Source organism: Schistocerca gregaria, chromosome 3, assembly GCF_023897955.1.
Source record: "Schistocerca gregaria isolate iqSchGreg1 chromosome 3, iqSchGreg1.2, whole genome shotgun sequence".
Classification (NCBI taxonomy): Eukaryota; Metazoa; Arthropoda; class Insecta; order Orthoptera; family Acrididae; genus Schistocerca; species Schistocerca gregaria.
The window spans coordinates 345227038-345252179 of NC_064922.1; the positions used below are offsets into that span (position 1 = coordinate 345227038).

At 43.2% G+C, this 25142-nt stretch overlaps 1 protein-coding gene across 4 annotated transcripts in view; it reads left to right on the plus strand.

The window, feature by feature from the left end:
* LOC126355219 (uncharacterized) overlaps nucleotides 1-25142 on the plus strand; it is a 175355-nt gene that overhangs the window by 16454 nt on the left and 133759 nt on the right. For all 4 annotated transcript variants that reach the window (XM_050005476.1, XM_050005477.1, XM_050005478.1 and 1 more), the window contains exons 2-3: nucleotides 4212-4455; nucleotides 21963-22138. In XM_050005476.1, coding sequence (XP_049861433.1) covers nucleotides 4212-4455; nucleotides 21963-22138 — 420 coding nt within the window. The remainder of the gene's footprint in view (nucleotides 1-4211; nucleotides 4456-21962; nucleotides 22139-25142) is intronic.

Sequence of the window (25142 nt, forward strand, 5' to 3'; positions counted from 1 at the left end):
TGTTCGTCAGCTATTTACCTCTCTTAATTATTATACCAAATCCCTTAATTCATTTAATTATCAAACTGAGCATGCGAATCGTTATGACAGCACAGTGCCACATCTCTCGCTGCTGATATTTATGGCATAAACAATGGCTGTAGCCCAACTGAGTTGTGGTTGTTTAGGGGAAGAGACCAAACAGCGAGGTCATCGGTCTCATCAGATTAGGGAAGGACGGGGAAGGAAATCGGCAGTGACCTTTCAACGGAACCATCCTGGCATTTGCCTGGAGTGATTTAGAGAAATCACGGAAAACCTAAATCAGGATGGGCGGACGCGGGGTTGAACCGTCGTCCTCCCGAATGCGAGTCCAGTGTTCTAACCACTTCACCACCTCGCTCGGTAACCCGACTGGCCTTCGAGCCTAACTGAGCTCGGATGGCCAATACAGGTACGTCATTCCGTATTGCTGCAAGTATGTGCCAGAGTTCCGTGGCTATAGAGTGACGCATGCCAGGTTTTTGGTAACCCACTACCAGATGTTTACAGTGCCAGAGAGATTTGGAGAACGTTCTGTTAATGCTGACAGTTAAAACCATCTGTATCACTGTACGTCGGGACAATGTGTGCTTTTGAATTATTTTCTTGGAAGATAATGTCAGGGCATCTCAAAGATAGGACAGAACCATAGGTCTCAACGCATTACAAATATAAAGGCTGCTGTCCAAAATGCCGACTGTGTACCAAATGGTGCCCTATACAGTGATGGCAGATGCTGGCTGTGCATGAGAATTATGAGTGCAACCTGGCAAGCCTCCACACTGCATCTGTCGACGGTGAAGCTGTAATAAGAACAGGGCCTGTGCTGAGAAGACAAAGTGATGCCATCGCGTGTCCAGCACCTTCATCGGGTGCACCCCTGCCGGTACGCCTATCTCTGCTTCCACACCGGTAGAGCCCACAGCAATGGTCAGCGTGCTGATAGTCAGCTGAAATGCTAGTAGTCTGCCTGTCGAAGCCCAAACTACACGTGATGACATGTTCACTTTACGGATTTCTGCTTTCATGCTGTCGGTATTTAAGTGGCGAGATGTCTGAACATACACTCATGCTCATAAATTAAGGATAATTGCAGAATGTGGTGCCACACAGCGTGGCACTACACAAAACTGGCGCTAATAGCATAGGCACATGGGGAACACACACGGTATTCGTGATAAGTTGAGGACACCGTCCCGAAACACATGTGCTACAAAACAGCACTGTTTCCTGCGCTTGTATCCCAACATCAATATGGGATATGATCACCATGCACATGTACACAGGTCGCACAACGGGTTGGCATACTAAGGATCAGGTGGTCGAGCAGCTGCTGGGGTATAGCCTCCCATTCTTACACCAGTGCCTGTCGGAGCTCCTGAAGTGTCGTAGGGGTTTGAAGACGTGCAGCGATACGTCGACCGAGAGTATCCCAGACGTGCTCGATCGGGTATAGGTCTGGAGAATAGGCAGGCCGCTCCATTCGCCTGATATCTTCTGCTTCAAGGCACTCCTCCACGATGGCTGCTCGGTGGGCGGTGCATTATCATCCATCAGGAGGAGGGTGGGACCCACTGCACCCCTGTAAAGGCGGACATACTGGTGCAAAATGACGTCCCGATACGCCTGACCTGACACAGTTCCCCTCTCAAAGGCATGCCGTGGTGTATGTGTACCAATCATGATCCCACCCCACATCATCGAACCCCGACCTCCATATAGGTCCTTTTCAAGGACATTAAGGGGTTGGTATCTGGTTCCTGGTTCACGCCAGATGAGACCCAGCGAGAATCACTGTTCAGACTACACCTGGACTCGTCCGTGAACATAACCTGGGTCCACTGTTCCAATGACCATGTACTGTGTTCTTAATACTAGGCTTTACGGGCTTTCCTGTGACCAGGGGTGAGTGGAATGCACCTTGCAGGTCTCTGGGCCAATAAACCATGTCTGTTCAGTCGTCTGTAGACTGCGTGTCTGGAGGCAATTATTCCAATGGATGCGGTGAGCTCCCAAGCAAGGCTACCTGCTATACTCCGTGGCCGTCTGCGGGTACTGATGGTGAAATATTGGTCTTCGTGTAGTGTTGTACACTGTGGACACCTGGACACGTTTCCAGTCTGCTGGAATCATTGCCATAATTGTGAGATCACCTCGTCGCACATGGAAGGCCGTGCTACGACCTGCTGTTTTTCGCCAGCCTCCAGTCGCCCTAGTATTCTATCTCCCATAACGTCATCAATATGTGTTCTTCGAGCCATTTTCAACACACAGTTACCATTAGCACGTCTGAAAACGTTTGCACACTTACTCGCTGCACTGTACTCTGGTAAGCAACAGCCGGCCAGAGTGGCCGAGCGGTTCTAGGCGCTACAGTCTGGAACAGCGCGACCGCTACGGTCGCAGGTTCGACTACTGCCTCGGGCATGGTTGTGTGTGATATCATTAGGTTAGGTAGGTTTAAGTTGTTCTACGTTCTAGTGGACTGATGGCCTCAGAAGTTAAGTCCCATAGTGCTCAGAGCCATTAGAACCATTTGATATGCACCACCACACCTCTGCGTATGTGGACTGCTGCCAGCGCCACCGTGCGATGATCGCAGGTCAAATGCACCGCACTGTCATACCACGAGGTGATTTAAACCTGCAAATCGCCCATCAGAGCGTTGTTGGACCATGTAGCAGCATTATCCTCAATTTATGAGCATGAGTGTAGATGTTGTTGTCGTTGTGGTCTTCAGCCTTTAGACTGGTTTGATGCACCTCTCCATGCTACTCTATCCTGTGGAAGCCTCTTCATCTCCCAGTGCCTGCTGCAGCCTACATCCTTCTGAATCTGCTTAGTGTATTCATCTCTTGGTCTCCCTCTTCGATTTTTACCCTTCATGCTGCCCTCCAGTGCTAAATTGGTGATCTCTTGATACCTCAGAACATGCCCTCCCAACCGATCCCTTCTTCTAGTCAAGTTGTGCCACAAACTCCTCCCCAATTCGATTCAATTCCTCCTCATTAGTTATGTGATCTACCCCTCTAATCTTCAGTATTCTTCTGTAGCACCACATTTCAAAAGCTTCTATTCTCTTCTTTTCTAAACTATTTATCGTCCATGTTTCACTTCCATACATGGCTACACTCCAACAAATACTTTCAGAGACGTCTTCCTGACACTTAAATCAATACTCGATATTAACAAATTCCTCTTCTTCAGAAACGCTTTCCTTGTCTTTGCCAGTCTACATTTTATATCCTCTCTACTTCGACCATCAACAGTTGTTTTGCTTCCCAAATAGCAAAACTCCTTTACTACTTTAAGAGTCTCATTTCCTAATCTAATTCCCTCAGCATCACCCGACTTAATTCGACTACATTCCATTATCCTCGTTTTGCTTTTGTTGATGTTCATCTTATACCTTCCTTTCAAGACACTGTCCATTCCGTTCAACTGCTCTTCCAAGTCCTTTGCTGTCTCTGACAGAATTACAATGTCATCGGCGAACCTCAAAGTTTTTATTTCTTCTCCATCGATTTTAATAGCTACTCCGAACTTTTCTTTCGTTTCCTCTACTGCTTGCTCGATATACAGATTGAATACCATCTGGGAGCGGCTCCAACCCTGTCTCGCTCCCTTCCAAACCACTGCTTCCCTTTCAAGTCCCTCGACTCTTATAACTGCCATCTGCTTTCTGTACAAATTGTAAATAGCCTTTAGCTCCCTGTATTTTACCCCTGCCACCTTCAGAATTTGAAAGAGAGTATTCCAGTCAACATTGTCAAAAGCTTTCTCTAAGTCAACAAATGCTAGGAACTTAGGTTTGCCTTTCCTTAATCTTTCGTCTAAGGTGAGTCGTAAGGTCAGTATTGCCTCACGTGTTCCAACATTTCTACGGAATCCAAACTGACATTGCCCGAGGTCGGCTTCTACCAGTTTTTCCATTCGTCTGTAAAGAATTCGTGCTAATATTTTGCACCCGTGACTTATTAAACTGATAGTTCGGTAATTTTCACATCTGTCACCACCTGATTTCTTTGGGATTGGAATTGTTATATTCCTCTTGAAGTCTGAGGGAATTACGCGTGTGTCAGGACTGGCTCTCCCAAGGCTTTCAGTAGTTCTAATAGAATGAGTGTAGATAAAAGTAGTTAATGAAAGTGTGTCCGGGGACTCAGCGTGCGGTCTTCAATGTTTCGCAGGAAGCTATGACGTGTACGTGACGTGCGACGCCCTGGCGCCGCCGTCTGGTGCGGTGTCGGCGGTGGCGCGCCTGATACCGGCCAGCAGCAGCACCAGCCGCTGGCCCCCCGCATGGGGAGTGGCTTGCGGGGGCGCTGTGGAGGCGGTCCGCGACCTCGCCAGAGGCACGCCAGACGAGCTGCACTCCTGGGACCTGTGCTCCCTCATCGCTAAGGACTGCATCCACTCCTCCTGTGTCCGGGGGTACGTATGCCACGGAAGGCCTCGGTCATTAATCGTACATCTAATATTCTTTTCATCGTCTTAATTTTCTTCTGTGCTCTACCATCTGTCTTTCTTACTTTCCGAGACTAATATCTGTTACCAAGTGCACCGCACAACACACTGGTCACCCCCCTACGAGACATCGGGCTGGTACCTCGTGGCAAAACCTGTAGCCGTGACGGCTGGTTCAAATGGCTCTGAGCACTAGGGGACTTAACATCTGTCGTCATCAGTCCCCTAGAACTTACAACTACTTAAACCTAACTAACCTAAGGACATCACACACAACCATGCCCGAGGCAGGATTCGAACCTGCGACCGTAGCAGTCGCGCGGTTCCGGACTGAAGCGCCAAAAACCGCTTGGCCACCGCGGCCGGCTGTAGCCGTGATGACGGCCTCTATTCTGCGAGGAAGGAAGTCAACAACTTTCCTCGCGGACAGGAGCTGGGCGAAGGTATGGAAACACCGAGAGAAGTTCACGATTGGAACTTAAATGCAAATGTTAACTACGCCTGCTGGTGGCACTACTGTATTTGACTAAAAACGTTACGTGCGCAACGTCTACAATATGCTACAAGTTTTAGTCCTGGTCATAACATTCTTCTGCGTAGTTCTGAATGGATTAGTCTGCCCCGATAGCTGAGTGGCCAGCGCGGCGGTCTGTCACACCGAGGTGCCAGCGTTCGATTCCCGGCTGGATCGGTGATTTTCTCCGCTCAGGGACTGGGTGTTGGGTTGTCCACATTATCATTTCATCATCACCAGTGGAAGGCAACGGGAAACCACCACTGGAATCGATTCTCTAGACGCTCATGCGGTGGAACTCTCTGACGAGGCTTCAGCCATGACAAGAACTGCAGTAAGGCAGAACTCAAAAGTTTTGAATGGATTATGTCGGAATGCAATCGATGAGGGCGAACCGTTGCTCCTCTTATAGTGGGTGCCTCGCTAAACAAGACGCCTGAAGTGTTCGGTGTACCAAGAGGCAAGATTCATACCAAATGCAGCGAGAGTGGGAAATGCATCCTCTAAGTCACAAATTGGACGAAAGTGTAGCGGGACTTTGAATTTCGCCACGCTATACTCGTTCTCTCAGATATAAATTATACCGTCGCAGCTGTATGAGCGCTCGACGGCAGAGAAAATATATAAGAAAATGAAGGTTCAAAATTTTAACTCTTTTTGTTTTCTACCCGCTCTTGTCTCTTGAGATCGGAAGCTTAAATTCACTTATTAGCTAGTCTTGGTCGGATTAAGACGAAAAAACTTATTGATGTGCTGACGTATTGTGGAATTTTGTATGAAATTTGGAGGATGGAAGCAGCAACGTAAAATATACATTAGTAGTTCCTGGACAATGAAATTTGTTGCAAAATTTCGGAGTAGCTACGACTTTTCACGCAGAAACGAAGCAGGAGATTTTTGGAGAACAAGACCTGGACGCTGCACAAGAGAGGACATGTTAACATGGTAAAGAATAAACTCTCATCCTCGCCATCTCCCCCTGTTAATCACATTTTGTTATTCTCTGTTATTTCAAATAATTTTTGTAGTGGAAATTGGTTTGACTTTTGCTCTGAAACGCCACAAGAACCACCCCAACAATAGCTTTACCGAATCACAAAGTCCGATAGCTTTTCTGTAATACGAAGTCCGATTTGCATTTCTTTCTTTCCATTTTTCGCGGTCATTAACGATTTGAAAACCCCTTTTTATTCACCATCTCCTCCCACATATTCAACCTTTTCTTCTCTTTTATTGCTTTTTTATTAACCACTACAAAAGGATGTGTTGCTTGGTCGTGATAGACGGTCACTGTGACGACTGTGACGAAACATAAGAGCACGACGGCCACATTGCTCACATCAGAACTGAATGTCGTAATCGCAAACACGAAGGCAGTTCCAAAAGCAGGAAACAGAAGAGAGAGCTGGAATTCTGAAACTATCGGTGAATATCAATTCTAGTAGAGTGATGAAATGGTCATTAATAGGAAAACGTGGTGCCGAAGCCAACCGAAGACAGCGGTTTGGTCGGATGAGTCTTGCTTCACATTTTTTTCCAACTTCTCAACGATTTTACGCCCAAAAAGTGAAACATGGAGGTGGTTCGCTGATAATTATGACAGCATCATAGTATTCCATTGGCCTCATTGTTACTTCCAAGGTCACACTGCTGACAAGGATTTGTGACCATTTTGGCTGATCAGGTCGAGCCCATGTTTGTTCCCCAACGGTGATGCTGTTTTCCAAGATGTCTGAGCTCCTCTTCACACAGCTCGCATCGTCGAGGACTGGTTTCGTGAGCACAAGGATGAATTCTATGTCTCCCTCAACCACCAGCAGATCTCAATATTATTAAGCCTCTGTGATCCACTTTCGAGGGGAACGTGCGTGATTGTTACACACCTTCATCGTTAGCCGATCTTCCCACTAACCTGCAGGAAGAGTGCCATAGCTCTCACGTGGAAATTATGGAGGATTGCATTTACCTATTCAGAGATGGCTGGAAACCGTTTTGAATGCCAATAGTTTTCTTACACCCTATTAGGCATGACAGTATGTTATGTTCTTGATGTTTCCTTGTTTCTGTACACTCCCTGTACGTCGTATAGACATCCCTTGATGTTTAAGTCCGGTGGACGCACCGGTTTGCGGCGACTATGAGTGCTACGTTGCAGCCTCTGATCCGAAAAGTCCAGGCAATGTCCACGGTATTAATATTGTGAGATAAATCAGGCCCCACGAGGTGCGATAGGCGTCCTGGGTGTTTGCCCGACCGGAAATGTGTGCATGCAGCCTTGTGAAAACGGCTGTTGTCATCTTGTAACATGGGAGTGTCCACAGCATACTGATCTCGAAGATCTACAACATAGGGCAACGCTTCGTCACTGAGAACGGTGAAATAAACATTCTGGTTCATGTTCAGGATAACCTCAGTGAGTGGATCCAAGTCACGGCACGAAAAACACCCTCATTTATTTACAGAACCACCTCCGGCCTGAACTATTCCGCACGTACTGCAGCCTGAACACCTCTTTGGAGCGTTGGTGCACCTTACTCTTCGCATCGTTTGAAATGAGACTAATTCGTGATTCATTGCTATACACACTACATGCGTCCGCTTAGTTATAGTCCAGTTCATAGGTGTGACTGGCCCTTGAGGAAAAGTATCTCTATGAGCCAATGTGAGCAACAGTCTTTTGTTTGCCATCCGTCTCCAAATGTCTAGTCTTTGCACTTGTCTTCGTGATGATCGCTCGGAAACTGGACCTGCATTTGCTGAAAGTAGTTGTCCCTGTCCGGTTTGAAATTGACTGCCATTGACAAGGAGTGCCTTTCTTTCGAATCTCTGCGGCTAAGATCTGTCTGCGATCGCTGTTCTTACGATGTGTTACGCTGTTGTGAGCGGTACTGCACCGCTTGTCGACATGTGGACAGTCCACAGTGATAAACAAACAAACTGGGTAACTTCTTGCGCGATATGGTCACGAGCTTGTCCAAACACTACAACTGGTTTCTGCCATCCCATAAGATCGACCCACCTTCCTGTGCTAATTTCACACAAGCAACTGGCACATACATACCACGACTGCCATCTCTCTGTCACGACTTGACGTCGGCAGTGGAGAGTCACGTGACTGCCTGGTACCAGTTCTACACTACCTGCAGGGCTGCGGAGCAACCTGTGTGCTAAATTAAGGTGTTGATTAGTATTTTGTCTGGTGAGTTTGTCATGCTTTGCAAATGATATAAGACTTGTTAGTTTTTCTACTATAATTATTATAGCTAATGGAAAGCATCAGGCTGAAAATCACGTTATGGTTGTCTACTTAAAGTAAATATTTGTTCTTTCCTACGAGGGGCGTTGAATACATATTGGAACACATTTTTTTCTGAAATCATGTTGGTTTCATTCAGAATTCCAATACACCATATTATATCCCACTCTTTTGGCTGCAAAACCCTGTTTGTCAACATAATCTCCATTGAATGCAATGGCTTTACGCCACGTTACTGGGAAGGACTATATGCCCGTACGGTGCCACTGTAGTGGTTGACGTGAGAGCATGATCTACGTGCTGCTTCCCATAGAGTGCATCCTTCATTGGGCCAACAGACTGAAGTCGGATGGTGGGAGATCTGGGCTGTAGGGTGGATGAGGAAGAACAGTCCATTGGAGTTTTGTGAGCTCCTCTCCAGTGTGCTGGTTTGAGTGAGGCCTTGCGTCATCACGGAGAAACAGAAGTTCGTGTGCATTTTTGTGGCGACGAATACGCTAAACACGTTTCTTCAATTTCCTGAGGGTAGCACAATACACTTCCGAACTGATCATTGCACCATGTGGGAGAACATCAAGGAGAATAATACCTTAAAAGTCACAGGAGCCTATCGCCATATTTTTACCGGCTGGGGCGCAGCTTTGAAGTTTTCTGCGGAGGAGAGGTGGTGTGGTGGCACTCCGTGGGTTGCTGTTTTGTTTCCAGTTCAAAGTGATCAACACATGTTTCATCGCCTGTGACGATGTTCGACAATAAATTGCCGCGATCAGCCATCTAATGTGCAAGCAATTCCCCACAGATGGTCCTCATAGCTCTTCATGGACTTCTGTTAGGCTGCAAGGAGCCAACGGGCTTTGAGTACCCAAACTGATGGACGAGCGTGTCAGCACTACCAACAGAGACGTCTAGTTGTGCCGTGAGCTGTTGCATTGTGGTCCGTCGATCACGTCAAATGAGAGTGTGCGGTTTCGTTCACTGTCAGGTCTCCGCAGACATTCTGCAAGCGTCTATGAATATATGCGATACTCTGGGCTTCCGCCAAAAGAAACTCAATGAGGCTGACTGCTTGGAATGCACTTCCATTACAGACACCATTTTGAGGGCTGCATATAGCGCCGCCACCTATTGGAACTTGATGAAACTGTATGGGCTGAAGCGGGAATATTCTACGATTTACCACAACGAACCCCGAACTTTTCCAACCGAACCTAGCCGAGAGAAAAGGTGTTGCGTTACTTTCTGAACGACCCACACAACCACCCAGAAAAATGTTGTACCACTGTGAGTGGATTAAAATCTGTCAACAGATGATTTATCATTTCACAATCAGCAAGCAAGTTTTTTTTGTCCACCTTCATTCACACTATAGCTATAATAAACAGCCAGAACATTCGCTAGGATCGTCAAGGCACTCCTTGCGGAAAACGTTTTATGAGATACTGAGTTCCTAAACGACCTCTTGTACCACTTTTACATCAATTAAAAATTAACAACTAAAAAAGTTTTCAATCTAATGTATCTTGCAGAGCATCATAAGTAGAGTATCCTCTAATAATTATAAGACGATTCATCCATTACACAATAAGTTACAAGGGAAACCATTTTGTAAATATACGGACTGACAAAATCAGTTTCTAAGTTTGAAAAATGCTTCACTGTAAGTTAGAACGACTTTTATGAGCGAAAACTGCCCAGCTCAATAGTATACTCCTTGTTGTCCTTTCTTCTTTGCATCATTCTGCAGTTTCAGTCTCTTTCCTGCTTTCCTTAGCTCCTTGGCTGATTGTCTTGCCCTGCACCGATTTTTTTATTGAAAGAGTCATGCTCCACATGCTTTCATTCTTCAAACATTTGATCGTATTTACCACACAGGTCTTTAAGTTTCTCAACAAATTTTAATTTGCCACTCAGTCCATCATTAAAAGTAATCACAACGTCACAAGCCCCTATTTGTACCGTTCTTCTTCTTTTTTTCTTTGGGGCATACCTCTCAAATTTTGGAGTGGAATAAGTCATAGCATTTTGAACGAAACAAGTCACAAAAAGTTTTCTTTTTAAAAAAATTATGTTACAAATCACAGTTTCACTTTTTTTATAGAATCATTAGGTATGTGATAGGCTTTCAAATTTTCCATCAAACAGCTTGGTGCCTGGCTACGATTATTAGTATCCTTTTCCAAATTTCCAGTCCTCCCTAGATACCATACCATTTTCTTTTTATAACATGCTTTGAGCTTTTCCATTTCAAAATCATGTAAAATCGCCTCAGAAATCACGCTACAATGGCTGTGGAAAATAGTTCACACTCTCGCGACAGAACACAGTTCAGACAGCAAACAATTCTCAGGTGGACAATTGGAGGGCTGAACTATGACTAACAAGTATGAGAAATTTTCAGGTCCGTTCTGACACACAGAAGCATGACATATGCACGTCGAAGCTAACCTGAAAGTCAGCAAACTAACAGAAACTAACGGATGCTGTGGACATGGAATGTTCAAATATCAGACCCCTATCATCATATATATTCGTCTATAATGCTGCCATCGATAAATATTTTGTGTTGAAATCTTCACATCTGCAAAGCTAAAAGGACAGAGAATCATTTGGAACAAATTTTCAGAATTCAATTTTTTGAATCCAGGTAGCTGTATGTAACTCATCAACTACCATTACACTGGACATTTGAGTCATTCAAAATTGAAGTAAATTACTAATCGCAATGCATAATGACTGAGAAATGTGACCTCACAATAATATTCACTGTCACTAGATTTTCTGAATCACCTCTCTCTACCAGTCAAAATGCATTTCCAGAAAATATATATATATAGACAGAATTAAATAATATTTTACAATCACAGAATTAACTTTTACTTTGCCAGAATAATTGCTTTTGTTATTGAATTTACCTGCTTCACAAGAAACTGATAAATGTAGTTAAATTTCAAAATCGTAATAATACTTCCACTTAAGCCATGTAGTTCTTCGTCTCATTGAAATACCAAAGCGTAAGATTAGCTTTCTCACTCACTTAGGACTTTCATATTAGATTTTATCTCTGTTTTGGAAATTGGAAATTTGTGGTAAGCTCCTATTGGACGAAACTGCTGAAGTCATTGATCCCTAGGCTTCCACCCTACTTAATCTAAATTAAATTAACTTAAGCTAAGGACAACACACACACCCAAGGGAGGACTCGAACCTCCGGTGGGGTGAGCCGCGCGAACCGTGGTAAGGCGTAGCTGCGCGGCTCTGTTTGAATAATGAGACACCTGATTATTATAATTATTGGAACAGGATGCTACTGTTGGCGATGATAGAGGTAAATCGTTAACATTAGGTAAGGATTAAAATTTACAAAATACTGTATAATTCAGTAAACTGATTTTATGATCCTGGAAGTCTCGTACATTTATAATATCGGAAGTGGCACACTCTTACTTTGAGGTAGCGCTGCTTTTAGCGTAAAATAATGAGTTATGAAGCCATAATTATTGGGAAAAATTACATGGAATATATAACATACACTCCTGGAAATTGAAATAAGAACACCATGAATTCATTGTCCCAGGAAGGGGGAACTTTATTGACACATTCCTGGGGTCAGACAAATCACATGATCACACTGACAGAACCACAGGCACATAGACACAGGCAAAAGAGCATGCACAATGTCGGCACTAGTACAGTGTATATCCACCTTTCGCAGGCTGCTATTCTCCCATGGAGACGATCGTAGAGATGCTGGATGCAGTCCTGTGGAACGGCTTGCCATGCCATTTCCACCTGGCGCCTCAGTTGGACCAGCGTTCCTGCTGGACGTGCAGACCGCGTGAGACGACGCTTCATCCAGTCCCAAACATGCTCAATGGGGGACAGATCCGGAGATCTTGCTGGCCAGGGTAGTTGACTTACACCTTCTAGAGCACATTGGGTGGCATGGGATACATGCGGACGTGCATTGTCCTGTTGGAACAGCAAGTTCCCTTGCCGGTCTAGGAATGGTAGAACGATGAGTTCGATGACGGTTTGGATGTACCGTGCACTATTCAGTGTCCCCTCGACGATCACCAGAGGTGTATGGCCAGTGTAGGAGATCGCTCCCCACACCATGATGCCGGATATGGCCCTGTGTGCCTCGGTCGTATGCAGTCCTGATTGTGGCGCTCACCTGCACGGCGCCAAACACGCATACGACCATCATTGGCACCAAGGCAGAAGCGACTCTCATCGCTGAAGACGACACGTCTCCATTCGTCCGTCCATTCACGCCTGTCGCGACACCACTGGAGGCGGGCTGCACGATGTTGGGGCGTGAGCGGAAGACGGCCTAACGGTGTGCGGGACCGTAGTCCAGCTTCATGGAGACGGTTGCGAATGGTCCTCGCCGATACCCCAGGAGCAACAGTGTCCCTAATTTGCTGGGAAATGGCGGTGCGGTCCCCTACGGCACTGCGTAGGATCCTACGGTCTTGGCGTGCATCCGTGCGTCGCTGCGGTCTGGTCCCAGGTCGACGGGCACGTGCACCTTCCGCCGTCCGCTGGCGACATCATCGATGTACCGTGGAGACCTCACGCCCCACGTGTTGAGCAATTCGGCGGTACGTCCACCCGGCCTCCCACATGCCCACTATACGCCCTCGCTCAAAGTCCGTCAACTGCACATACGGTTCACGTCCACGCTGTCGCGGCATGCTACCAGTGTTAAAGACTGCGATGGAGCTCCGTATGCCACGGCAAACTGGCTAACACTGACGGCGGCGGTGCTCAAATGCTGCGCAGCTAGCGCCATTCGACGGCCAACACCGCGGTTCCTGGTGTGTCCGCTGTGCCGTGCGTGTGATCATTGCTTGTACAGCCCTCTCGCAGTGTCCGGAGCAAGTATGGTGGGTCTGACACACCGGTGTCAATGTGTTCTTTTTTCCATTTCCAGGAGTGTAGTTGGCCACAAAATACTTCTCTCTCATTTATTCTCCTCAATATTCTACTGAAATTAAAATTTTAATGTAGTCTATACAATTGATTTTTCGATGTATCCGCAATGCCTTGTGAAACATTATGTCACAACGCCATTTACATTTTTTTTTTTTTTTTTGTGCTTGCTCTGACAATTACTTCACGTCCGACCTCTTTCACTGTTAACTAGCGACTGTTTTAGTGCTCTCATGTACCCTCGATATTAGTGCCATCTTTCGTTTGGGATTATTATGATACACTATAAAGACCCTGACATTGCCAGTGTGTTTACGACGTTCCATAAAACATTATTTTAAAATAACTGTAATAAGTTTACTTTGCTGTATTTCAGTTGATCAGAATTTCAAGAGAATAATAAAATCTATACAAACGTATAATCAGAAAATAACAATGAGAAACGTAAACGGAAATAATTTGTTGTGTATGAGGTACTGTCTTTCAGAGCTGTAGTCGCTGACCGCAGAAAAACATTTTAGAGAGTTGACTGTATGATTCCGTTCTAACCAGGTAATGTCTCTAAATGTTTTCCGTTTTCACACTCCTTATTTCTGTTGTAATATAAAAAATGAAAGTGTTTAAATGAAATAAGATCCCTGTTTAGGCTTTCCACAAAACAGAGAAAGCTTAGAACTTATTTATTCTTAGGCTACAATTAATGAGCTTCATTAACGAAAAAGTGATTCATATGCGCTTCAATCCAAATCCCGTTCAGTACTTCTCATGCTTTTACTACTAAATGAATGTACATAAATGAATATAGCCCAAAAAGGACGCAGTTAATGATTTCATGAAACAGATTACTCGTACCTAAGCGAACATGTAACAGAACTTGATGTTATAGAGGATTTATTTTACTGCACATCTTTCAATCTGCATACTAGGGTCATCACGTCCCCTTTACACTGATATTTCAGGGATAGGTACTTTTGATTGGATGGGAATGAGAATGAGAGCCAACATCACACAGAGAGACGATGGGATTATTTGATCACAAATGGTGAAAATTTATTCAGGTCAACCATGAGACTGCCATTTATAAATCAAGAATCTCAAGACACTAATAGGAGCAAGGATCACACAATCTAACGTCCGATTGCACTCTATAGCTGTCCTTTGACACATATCAAAGCTCAGTTCAGAGGGAACATTGACTTTTATGAATGGAATCAGTCTCATGGCTGAGACATCAAAGTTCCAAACCATGAGGCAAGAATCACTTAACACGTGCACATTCCCACAGCTAGATAAAAGACAAATTTTAGTTCTGCAATCTACTCACACCAAGGCAAGCAAAGAATGTGTGGAGTGGTCAGTCATGTCAGAGATAGTTGGTTGCAAATGTGTTGTTAAAATCGTAAAGTAGTTCATGAAAGATAGGTCCACATGCATGCAAGTACTTATCGGTTGCATATGTTCCCACTGTGCAACACGCCTAGCAACTTTAACTGGAAACTATCGGATCACAAACATGTGAGGGTCTATGAGGCAAAGGAGATGATACTGGACACAAAGATTTACTGGTTAAAATAGTAATGAATTTATAATATTCACCATATGATTCAGGAGCTGCTATAAAAGCAATTTAATAAAATGTACAGCTCACAATGACTATTGTTCGGGCAAGGTACGTTTGTGGTATTAGTCTAAAACCGAACAAAGCATACACTACCAAGTTACAATAAATACACGAAATCATGTAAAAGAATCAAAAATAACGTAGCTGAAATAAAATAGACTACACACAAGCTACACTCCCATACTGAAACACATGTAACCTCAACCAAATAAGACGCTCGAGAGGGCATATCGGTCCACTTACCAAACAACTGCAAGAGTGTCGAAACAGCTACGTGACCGACATGGTTTCTGTTTTCAACAGGTGGAAGTGAACGATACCATTACTTCTGAGCAGCCATACCCCAGACATACCAGGACCTGTTGACTGACGCTGCTTATGTTTTTTGTTCTCTGATGTAGATTTATATCACGTTAAAATGGCAAAGCCAAGTTGCTGCATTTGCTAACTCTGGTCGGCTGCAGAAACATTTATAGGATATAGGAACATACATCTACAAATGAAAAAATGAACAAATCGGCTTCTCTTTTCTCCAGATATTGATTATTAGCGTAACACAGTAATGTCCGACGTGAAATCAATACTACAGGAACACTATATGCGTTATGAAAGCGAAGTCTATTAAACGAATCTGACTGATGCAGTTCATCACCGGAAGTTTCAGCGAAAGTTGAGCTGGGGCAGTCCCTGGCATGTTTTGCTTAGTAAACGAGGAGGATATCTTAAATACCTTATTTTGCATACACAGCAATTAATGAACAAAGTCACAAGAAACAGTTATAAATCTTGAAGGGAACTAAATGATTCGATTGTAATATATGAAACCATAATTTTAGTGACACATGAAAAATGGGACCTATCTCTGTGATTAATTATCTATAATGACAATACCTAGGTTTTACGAGAAAAAAATCGTAAGCACATCATGGAAGGTTTCTTATCAATTGAACAATATAGGCGACAGGTAAGCAGTACATGATGGAAACAAACACAAATGTACAGTTTGTTCATTACAGGAAAAATAAGTGAATAAAATAATCAAAAAGGATACCACTCCTTTACAATCTAATGGACTTAAATCCAATTCAAATTTTATCCACTTAAGAGAAGACTGCTCCTTTACAGTCTAATGAACTCTATTAAAGTATAATGACTTTTCAAAAAGCAAGGAACGATCAGTCTTGAAATGGAAACTACAGTGAAAATCCTATGAGGGTTTGCACAGATGTGTTGGCAAGTGTCTCTATTACGTTCGCAGTAGCTCTTCCCCGTTCAGTTTTAGTGCGTAAAGGTGCCTAGAGCAATAATGTCTCCCGCCAAATATGGGGTGCCTGCCAAGAGATTTCGCCTGATATCATGCAGCCCCACTAAACCTAACTTCATGAATTTCCTTCTTCATGACAGTTCTCAGCTGCACACTGCAGTGGCTATAAGGACACCCGTGCATCGTTTTCGAAGGGAAGTGTTTGATCAGCCAACATACAGCCCAGATGTGACTCCCGCTGATGAACCTCTGGCTATGAAGACGACGTTTTGAAATATACAACGAGGAGCATTCCAGCGCAGAAATGTGCCAGAAAGCACAGGAGCCTGCCTTCTGTGACGATGTTATTGGAAAGTTGATACAACATTACGACAGATGTCTAAGAGAGAGCGGCGACTACGTAGAGAAGAAGCTGGAAGCTGTAGCTAACTGTTGCAAATAAGAGCTGTGATCTTCACTGTGGTTTTCATTTCTCGACCAATCGTTCCCTTTTTCCCGGAATAGTACTCGAATTATTCACTTTAAGGTTTTAGATATGAATCAGTGTTCCACACGAGAATGAAATTTGACATATAACTTTAGAATATCATTTAGTTAATATAGTTTTGTATTTTTAAAGACAATAATTAATGCTCCAACATGTTAAAAGTATCGTGAAAGAACGTGTTGACCATACTGTATCAAATGAAATTTAAACGTCAACAAAATTAATGTATCACATCGTTACCAAACAGGCATACATTATCATTTGATTAACTCAAGAAAAATAAAGAAAAAGTTACTATTTAGACATGTATATTACCAACTTCAGGGGGAAAAAACATTGACAGCAACTAAGAAATTCAAAGAAAATCACACTATAGTAGGAACCCAGCAGTTTTGTTAATCAGATAACTGCAAAAACAAAACACTATAAAAGGGTACAGATTGATATCGATCGATAGGAAATGAATATAATTTGCAGAGAAAACGAATTACTTTTGGGATATTTACATTACTCGCAATGAAAAAAGTGAGTATATGTCTCACAGAATAAACACAGTATTGGTAAAAGAAATAAGAAACATTTCTACAGTAGCATTTGTCAATATTGCTTTTAGTTTTACACATCATAAAACACTTAACATAATAGAATAAAGAAAACTACGCTACTAATATTGATAACGAGACAATGTTCTTCAGTAACAGCCTGAGCCACCTCGGTCGATTGACTCATATTCCCAAGGATGCCTGCAGCACGTGTCTTCTTGCAGTCGTCTCCCAAAATGTGTGTAGTAGATCTCAGTGGTGATTGGAAGGACAGCACATTTTGACTATGGGTTACAGAACTGTCTCGTTAAGACAGTCATAGGGAGTGAGTTCCACATACGTTAGGGATTGTTCCACCTCAAAGAAGTTCATGTCATGTCGCATGTTCTTTCAGTTAAATCAGCTGTTGGCGGAAAGCAGATCAAAATGCTTGTCTCACCTTCTTAAGAGGTAGTGAAAATTTAGGGAGGCTGCTCTTGACTCATCAGAACTCGTGGCTGGTATTCATGTGAACGTTGTGGCACAGTAATGTGTGGTACCATACAAACATGCACGTAGTTTCTCTCCAATGGTTTGGGCGTATTGGCCATGGTAGCTTTGCGCTCATGCCAGCACACTTCTGAATTTTCTGTACCCAAGAGCTGTTAGGAGTGTATCAGACCCCTTCTGCGCCATTTGGGCTGATTACCGCTCGTGTTGTGAAGTCAGGCCAGGTAGTCCTAGTTGCTCAGCTGTCATCTCTTTCGGCAGGACGTGGTGACGTCAGTGAAACGGACTCCTAGGTCCGAGCATTAACAGTGCCGTGGTCGCTGGGGCTACCTACTCCGCTGGGTTAGGATACTCAATTACATAGCAGCCTTCCATTACTCGGGCAGCGACAGTAGCGTAGGTGTCTTCCAGTGGTTCATCCCAACCACTGAACTCGCTTCATAGTCCCGGGAACATGCTGCTCTCTTAACAGATGTACAATCAATCATTTTTACGAAATAATACACACCATGGACCCTTTTTAATGCAATAATCTTTGCACAGATCTCCATTCGAACTTTACGTGAATAGGAGGTTACCACATGAATCTTAATCATAATTTATACATAGTTATGACTAATTAAAAGAAGTTATATCAAGCAATTTCATACAGTACACTGTTTGCAATATACAGGGTGAAGAAAAAAGTCAAGTGTTAAGTAGCACTACTCCCATTCACCACCAGCAAACTTATAGAATCAAATCACTCACTACATATACCTTTTACATCATTCTATACACACATTCCAGAATTATCATACTTGTCCAAGTGAGAAACGTGGCTAGACATACTCAACGAACCGCTAATTTTATCTACTTGTCATTCCTATGCACATCCTCACACTATTATTTGACTGGAGTCAAGGCTCTACATCTTCTTATCCATACGACTCTCCTTACCTATCACAGTGTTTGTCAGTCTCCAGCATCTGTAAACAGCTCACAAAACCAAAACAGATGACATCATCTCTGTTCAAGTGGTTTCGCAGTCAGAGGGTCAGTCGCAATTAAACAACACAATAAACACATAGCAATTCAAACTAGAAAAAAATTATAGAACTGACCGATTTGTTACCTCGTGTGGCTCAGTCTATATGGGTACACAGAGCCATTGCTCAGTCACTTGATTTGAAACTGGAAAGCATGGAAATAATCTATTAACACACAATATACAAGTGTACAAAACTATCAGGTCCATGGCGGTCTCTAATTTCTATGTTCTTCTGATAATCCCTCACTCAAACATTTTCATTACGGTTGATAACAAACCACAGGCAGTATGAAGGTTTGTCTGCTATTACACTCAAAAGTCTGATTCTTGTCATGGAATCTAGCACAAAAGGACATGTCACTAACTATTTCCAAAATAATCTTCATACACTCCTGGTCCACTGTAATCTCGGATCTACTGAGAAAAACATAAAAATATAAAATCATGTGACCGATTGTCGTCAATTAATTTCCACTGCTTTTGTCATGGAACTTGACACAAAAGGACATGTCACTAATTATTTCCAAAATAGTCTTCGTACGCTCCTGGTCCATTGGAATCTCGGATCCATCGAGAAAAACATAAAAAATCGAATCATCTGAACGATTCTCGTCGATTAACTTCCACTTCTTTTCTTCTCCGCTGTTCAGTTCACTTTTACGCAAAAAAAAACATACGAAAATAATACAGGCTAGCACGTAGTAAACTGTTGTCCAGTCATTGATCAATGCATTCTCTCTGTTTTCGTGTTGCTGATTAGTTGTACCATGACCTGGTCTCATCCCACACGGTTTCCTCATTAAAAGCTTGAAACAAAAAAACTCCGTTATTGCTTCTCGCTACGTTCATATTGTCAGTGCTCCCTTGGCATTAGTATTCAACAAATACTCTATGGAATTAAATCCTGTATTCATCTACAGATCTCTGTACGTATCCTACAGAGCTTGAAGTCAAATGTACATTAATTACAGTTGCTTCCTTAGAAGTTAACTCCTCCGTTGCTCTCATGTACTTCTGAGCATACCACCTCACAACACAAATGCAGGTATAGACTGACTATGTTATCACAATAATCAACAACATGGCCAAGTTTGGCTCCAGTAACTTGTGTTCTAACAAGAAGATGGTGAAAGTAGAGTAATACACACTAACTGCTTTGATGGACTGTAATTCAAATTGATTGTAATTCAAAAGAAAACACACTGACAAGGTTTATATCAAACTATTTATACTTCAGAGATCTGTGATTAGAGACATAATGTAAGCTACATGACTTGGTGTAAGCTACATAAATTCTTCGTGTGTAAGGTTTAGAACTCAACAGCATTTTTGTATACAACTCTCCCGATACAAAAAGAGCGAATGTAGATGTTATAGATTTTGCATCTTATATCAGATGGGAGCTCACCAACTGTTTATCCTCTACTTCATTGGCTGTCTGAGACAGCCGTTCCATCTGCCTTACTTTTTTGCCATCCCGTTTCTTGATACAGTCAGTCACAAGTCTAAAAATCTCATCATGCCTACACTTTGTGGTGGGCATAAGATTCACTGGTTCTCACATGCGGTCTGGCAGTCCTTTGTCATTCAAGATTGTTATGGGAGAAATTTGTCGATCCATAGGCATCTCGTTTGTTATCCCCTGAAATTCAATAAAGAATAATTCCCTGCTACGGTGCTGTCTATTGCAAATAATTTCTACTGAGTTTGACACTGGATGGTAAGGCAAAATGAAGACTGATTTTATTTGTCGCCGATTAAGGGTAGTTTGCTACTGTTTTTGCTTAAACTGTGGTCTATTAGTCAACATCACTTTCTCAACACCCTCTACTTCCTTCTGAAAGTGACTTGTGAATTCTATACCACAATTGTTGCTGTCACGGTTCACAGAGGATTTAATGTGACAAATTTAGAAACAAGTTCTATAGTAGCCTCAACTTTTCCTACATACTCGAGCGATATTGGACGGGGGCGCACAAAAAGCTTACAATATTGTTCACTCGAAATTGGTACATAAACCCTTTGATTGTGACTGCCGACTTGGAAAATAAACTCTTGTTTGATTCTGATATCCACGTTAACTCCTCTCACTCAGCTTGCGCTTCTACGTGATCTAACTTCCCTTAGTTCATTCCTGTTAACTCTTCCTCAAGACACGAAGGCCACTTTGGGTTGATCTTCAGACCACAGAAGTTTTTGATGAGACCAATAAGCGGAAAAAGCTGTAAATGAACATCCACCCAGGAGATCCATCGAATTCAAAATACAGTCACGGATGCTGCAATGGTTTATATTGCTTGTTGCGAATGTTAGAGAGTTGACTGAAACCGAACAGCACACGGTATATTTGGTCACATCTTGAAAGTGAGGTTATAGTGAAAATGCTGAGTGTGACCATGGTGCGGGACTGTGGGACATACCGCGGAGAACTGCCAACTCCATGAGTATGAAGATGGAAAGATTTGCATGAAGTTACCAAATTTAAATATTAACCCGTGAATACATTGCGCATGTACTCATGTATGTATCTTAAAGGCATATAATAATCATTCTCGTGTACTAGAGTATGTCAGCATCGCGTAGTAGTTTGGGATGAATGGGTGCGCAGGCATTCTCGTATTTCAACAGAGACCGCTCCGTTGATCAAAATGTGTCAGCAGACTCGCATTCATAACCTACTCCGGAGTAATTATTGCCTTGATTGCCCGCCCGGTTGGCCGAGCGGTCTAACGCACAGCTTTCTGGAACGGGAAGGAGCGCCTGGTCCCCGGCACGAATCCGCAAGGCGGACTTCTGTTTAGGTCTGGTGAGCCGGCCAGTCTGTGGATGGTTTTTAGGCGTTTTCCATCTGCCTCGGCGAATGCGGGCTGGTTCCGCCTATTCCGCCTCAGCTACACTACGTCGGCGATTGCTGCGCAAACACGTCCTCCACATACACGAACACCACCATTACTCTACCACGCAAACATAGAGGTTACACTCATCTAGTGTGAAACGTTCCCTAGTGGGTCCACCGGGGGCCGAATCGCACAATAACCTTGTGTTCGGTGTGGGGCGGCGGAGGGGTGAAGTGGACTGCGGTAGTCGTCGTGGGGTTGTGGACCACTGCGGCTGCGGCAGGGACAGCGCCTCCCCGTCGTTTCTAGGCCCGCGGTTAACATATAACATACAATGGCTTGATTAATTTCTAATTTCCTGTCCACCACTGTCAAAGAAGAATATAGAAACTGAAGAAGGAGCAACTTGAGTTTAGCTTTCGCCATTCTGTTGTAGACAATACAATCAAGTTTCAGAGTAACGTTTGTTACAATTGGTGACTCCATTTTATTTTTACAGCTGGACTAACAAAGAATGGGACGCGGAAATTCTGGCAATGGATCGTCTGAGGCATTCCATCCTTGCCCAGTTACTGAAAGCTGCTCGGCGCATCACAAGAGCCATAACCGCCAGATTTCAGTGCGCCTTGCGAAATACATTATCTTTCATTCAGTCATCGGGGTTGAACGGAACTGGTGAGTATCTTATTTTGAAGTATGCTGTCGTTAAATAAAGCGTAATTTACGATAATGATGGAAACTGAAGATACGAATTAAAATTTTTACGGTGGCGGAGTCTTCCTGAGTACTGGGCACAACTGCTGATCATTACACCGCCGCAGTACGATGCTCAACGTAGGTGCACGAACTACTCAAGCCACATGCCCTCCCCAACAAAGCTAGAGTAATTCGTGCAGCAATGCTGACCATAGGGCTGTGGTGGTGTAATGGTCAGCATTCCTGGCTAGTAAGCAAGAAGAACTTGGTTCGAGTCCGCGAAGACGTGCCTGGAACATGCCTGACTGCCTTGGGATGCAGTGTGCGTCTACCCACAAGTTGGTGGAACGCAGATGCCATTTTGTCTGTTCTGCCAGGAGGGCGTTTTCTTTAAATTCTATAAATCTCTTTTTATTTTGTTTGTTATTGATGGTAATTACACATAATTGTTTTTCGCCTGGGGGGCGTGCCCTATGTCAGGGGTCTCCAAACTACGGCCCGCGGGCCGAAACCGGCTCGCCAGGGCCGGCAAACTGGCCCGCGTTAGCTGGCCGGACATCCCCGGTATCCGGCCCGCCAAATATTTGAGGTGGTGCCTATACTGCCAACAATTGAGTTTCGAGGCCTATCGTGACCAATACACCGCAACATTGTCGAAGCTCCATCTTTACAAAGCGAAAGGTCATGGTTAAACTTGTGGCTATCCACAATAAACAGACAGACCATTCTCCGTGCGATAGTGAAAAAAAAAGAACGGTTAACAGACTAGTTTGGGGAAAACATTTCTTCTGCTGTTGCAATAATGCAGTTCTTAATTAATTCACCGTCGGTAAATGGATTACATCGTTTCGCTACTAAATGAGCCACACGAAAATTAGCACGAGTTGCTGCATGTTGTTCAGCTTTTACTTTCCTAAACAGCGACTGCTGGGTTTTTAGCTGGCGTTTCAGAGAGTCATACATTTCTAATCGTTCGCATCCTGTAAACTTAGAGTAATTCTAAGAGTGTTTATTCTCACAATGTTTTATATTGTATTCTTCGAAGACTGGTATTGCTTCATTGCAAATAATGCACATTGGTTTGTTGCTTGACCCCATCACGAAACATTGACATCCCCACTGCTCTTTAAAAATTCTACATTCACTGTCAACCTTGCGTTTCTTTTCCATATTTGTACAAAATTTCACAGAAGATTGTAACCTGAAAATAAAATTGTGCTATTTAATACTTATAAAACTAGGGAGGAGTCTGCCTAAACAAAATGCAATGAATTTATTTATACAGTACTTTATTTACTAAATTAAAGACTCACAATTGCACTGTAGTTCCACCAAAACATACAGTGAAAAAATACTTAAGTCTTGCTATGCGTATTTCGATTTTCAGATTTTCCTTGTCTCTTCGAATTCAAACTGAATTGTCCCACACTTCGTCGTCTCACCTACTAGTACAGCGCATAAAACACTAAAAAACTAGTGAGACACTCGCAACATAGATACAATCACGCAACAGAACTATCAGATATATGCTCTGGCTCTGCTACTCGCTACAAGACTGCATAACTAAACTTACTGTTGCGCCGCTTGAAATAACAATGCGTTGACATACTCTACCTCTGTTACGTCTTGCAGTAATAGTGTTGCTAACAATGATTTTGAGGTTTCGTTAACTTTGCAGGACGCTTTCGTGAAGAATGTGCAGTGAAATACTTTTTTGTCGATGAAGTTCGCTAGAATAAAATACGCCAGTGCTAAGGTGCTTTAATCCCAATAGGTAGATCTTGGCCCTTATGACATCGTGGAGGAATCAATGTGGCCCGCGGACTAAAAAGTTTGGAGACCCCTGCCCTATGTGATCTCAACAAATATATAAAAGTAAATAAATAAATAAATTAGTAAAACAAAAACAAAAAAAACAAAAAATGGAACAACACAGCAACGAGACGACAGTCTTCGAACAATTCGCAGCGGGCTGTAGTATGGAGCATCCTTATGTCGTAATGGGATGACTTTCTATTATTCTGGTTATGTAGCCGACGAGGAACGGCTTTACTTTATCCATTTGTATAAAAATTGTTGTGGTTGGCAGGAGAGCCAACACCGTATTACTAAAGGAGGCCGAAATGCACGCGTCTCAGCTCACGCAGGCTGGCGTGAGGTCTGGAACATGACAAGGGAATTAGAATTGAGAAAAACGGACGTAGCTGGTGGAACACTTAACTTTAATCCATTAATGAAGAACGTCGCTCGTGACAGTACATGATTCACAATATCAATGGTAACTGAATATGGCGCCTTGCTAGGTCGTAGCAAATAACGTAGCTGAAGGCTATGCTACCTATCGTCTCGGCAAATGAGAGCGTATTTTGTCAGCGAACCATCCCTAGCAAAAGTCGGCTGCAAAACTGGGGCGAGTGCTAGGAAGTCTCTCTAGACCTGCCGTGTGGCGGCGCTCGGTCTGCAATCACTCATAGTGGCGACGCGCGGGTCCGACGTATACTAACGGACCGCGGCCGATTTAAAGGCTACCACCTAGCAGGTGTGGTGTCTGGTGGTGACACCACAAAAATAATAATAAAAAAAGAAAGAAACAAACGTTCCAAAATCCTTTCCTTTCTTTAAAGAAATAAAAAATAGAAAAAATAAAAAATAAAACAAAAAACCACGCTCTGCTAAATATTTTTAACTGACAAAAACGTGACGGTCGAAATCGAATTCTGGTAAAAGTGTAGAAAAAAAAGTCCTTTCACACCACAAATATTAACTCATTTTTTTCCAGCTTCCATCATTATCGTAGGTAAAGATGAGACTTAAATGTCTCGGGGAAAATTTAATTATAAGATCTATACGAAAGCGTACTTTGCTCATTAACTTATGCTATCAAGAAGATCTTCTTTAAGATAATAAAGAAACTTAGCTGATTGGATGTTTCAGAGCTTAATAAAAAACGTAGCTGATTGGATGTTTCGGAGCTTACAACTGT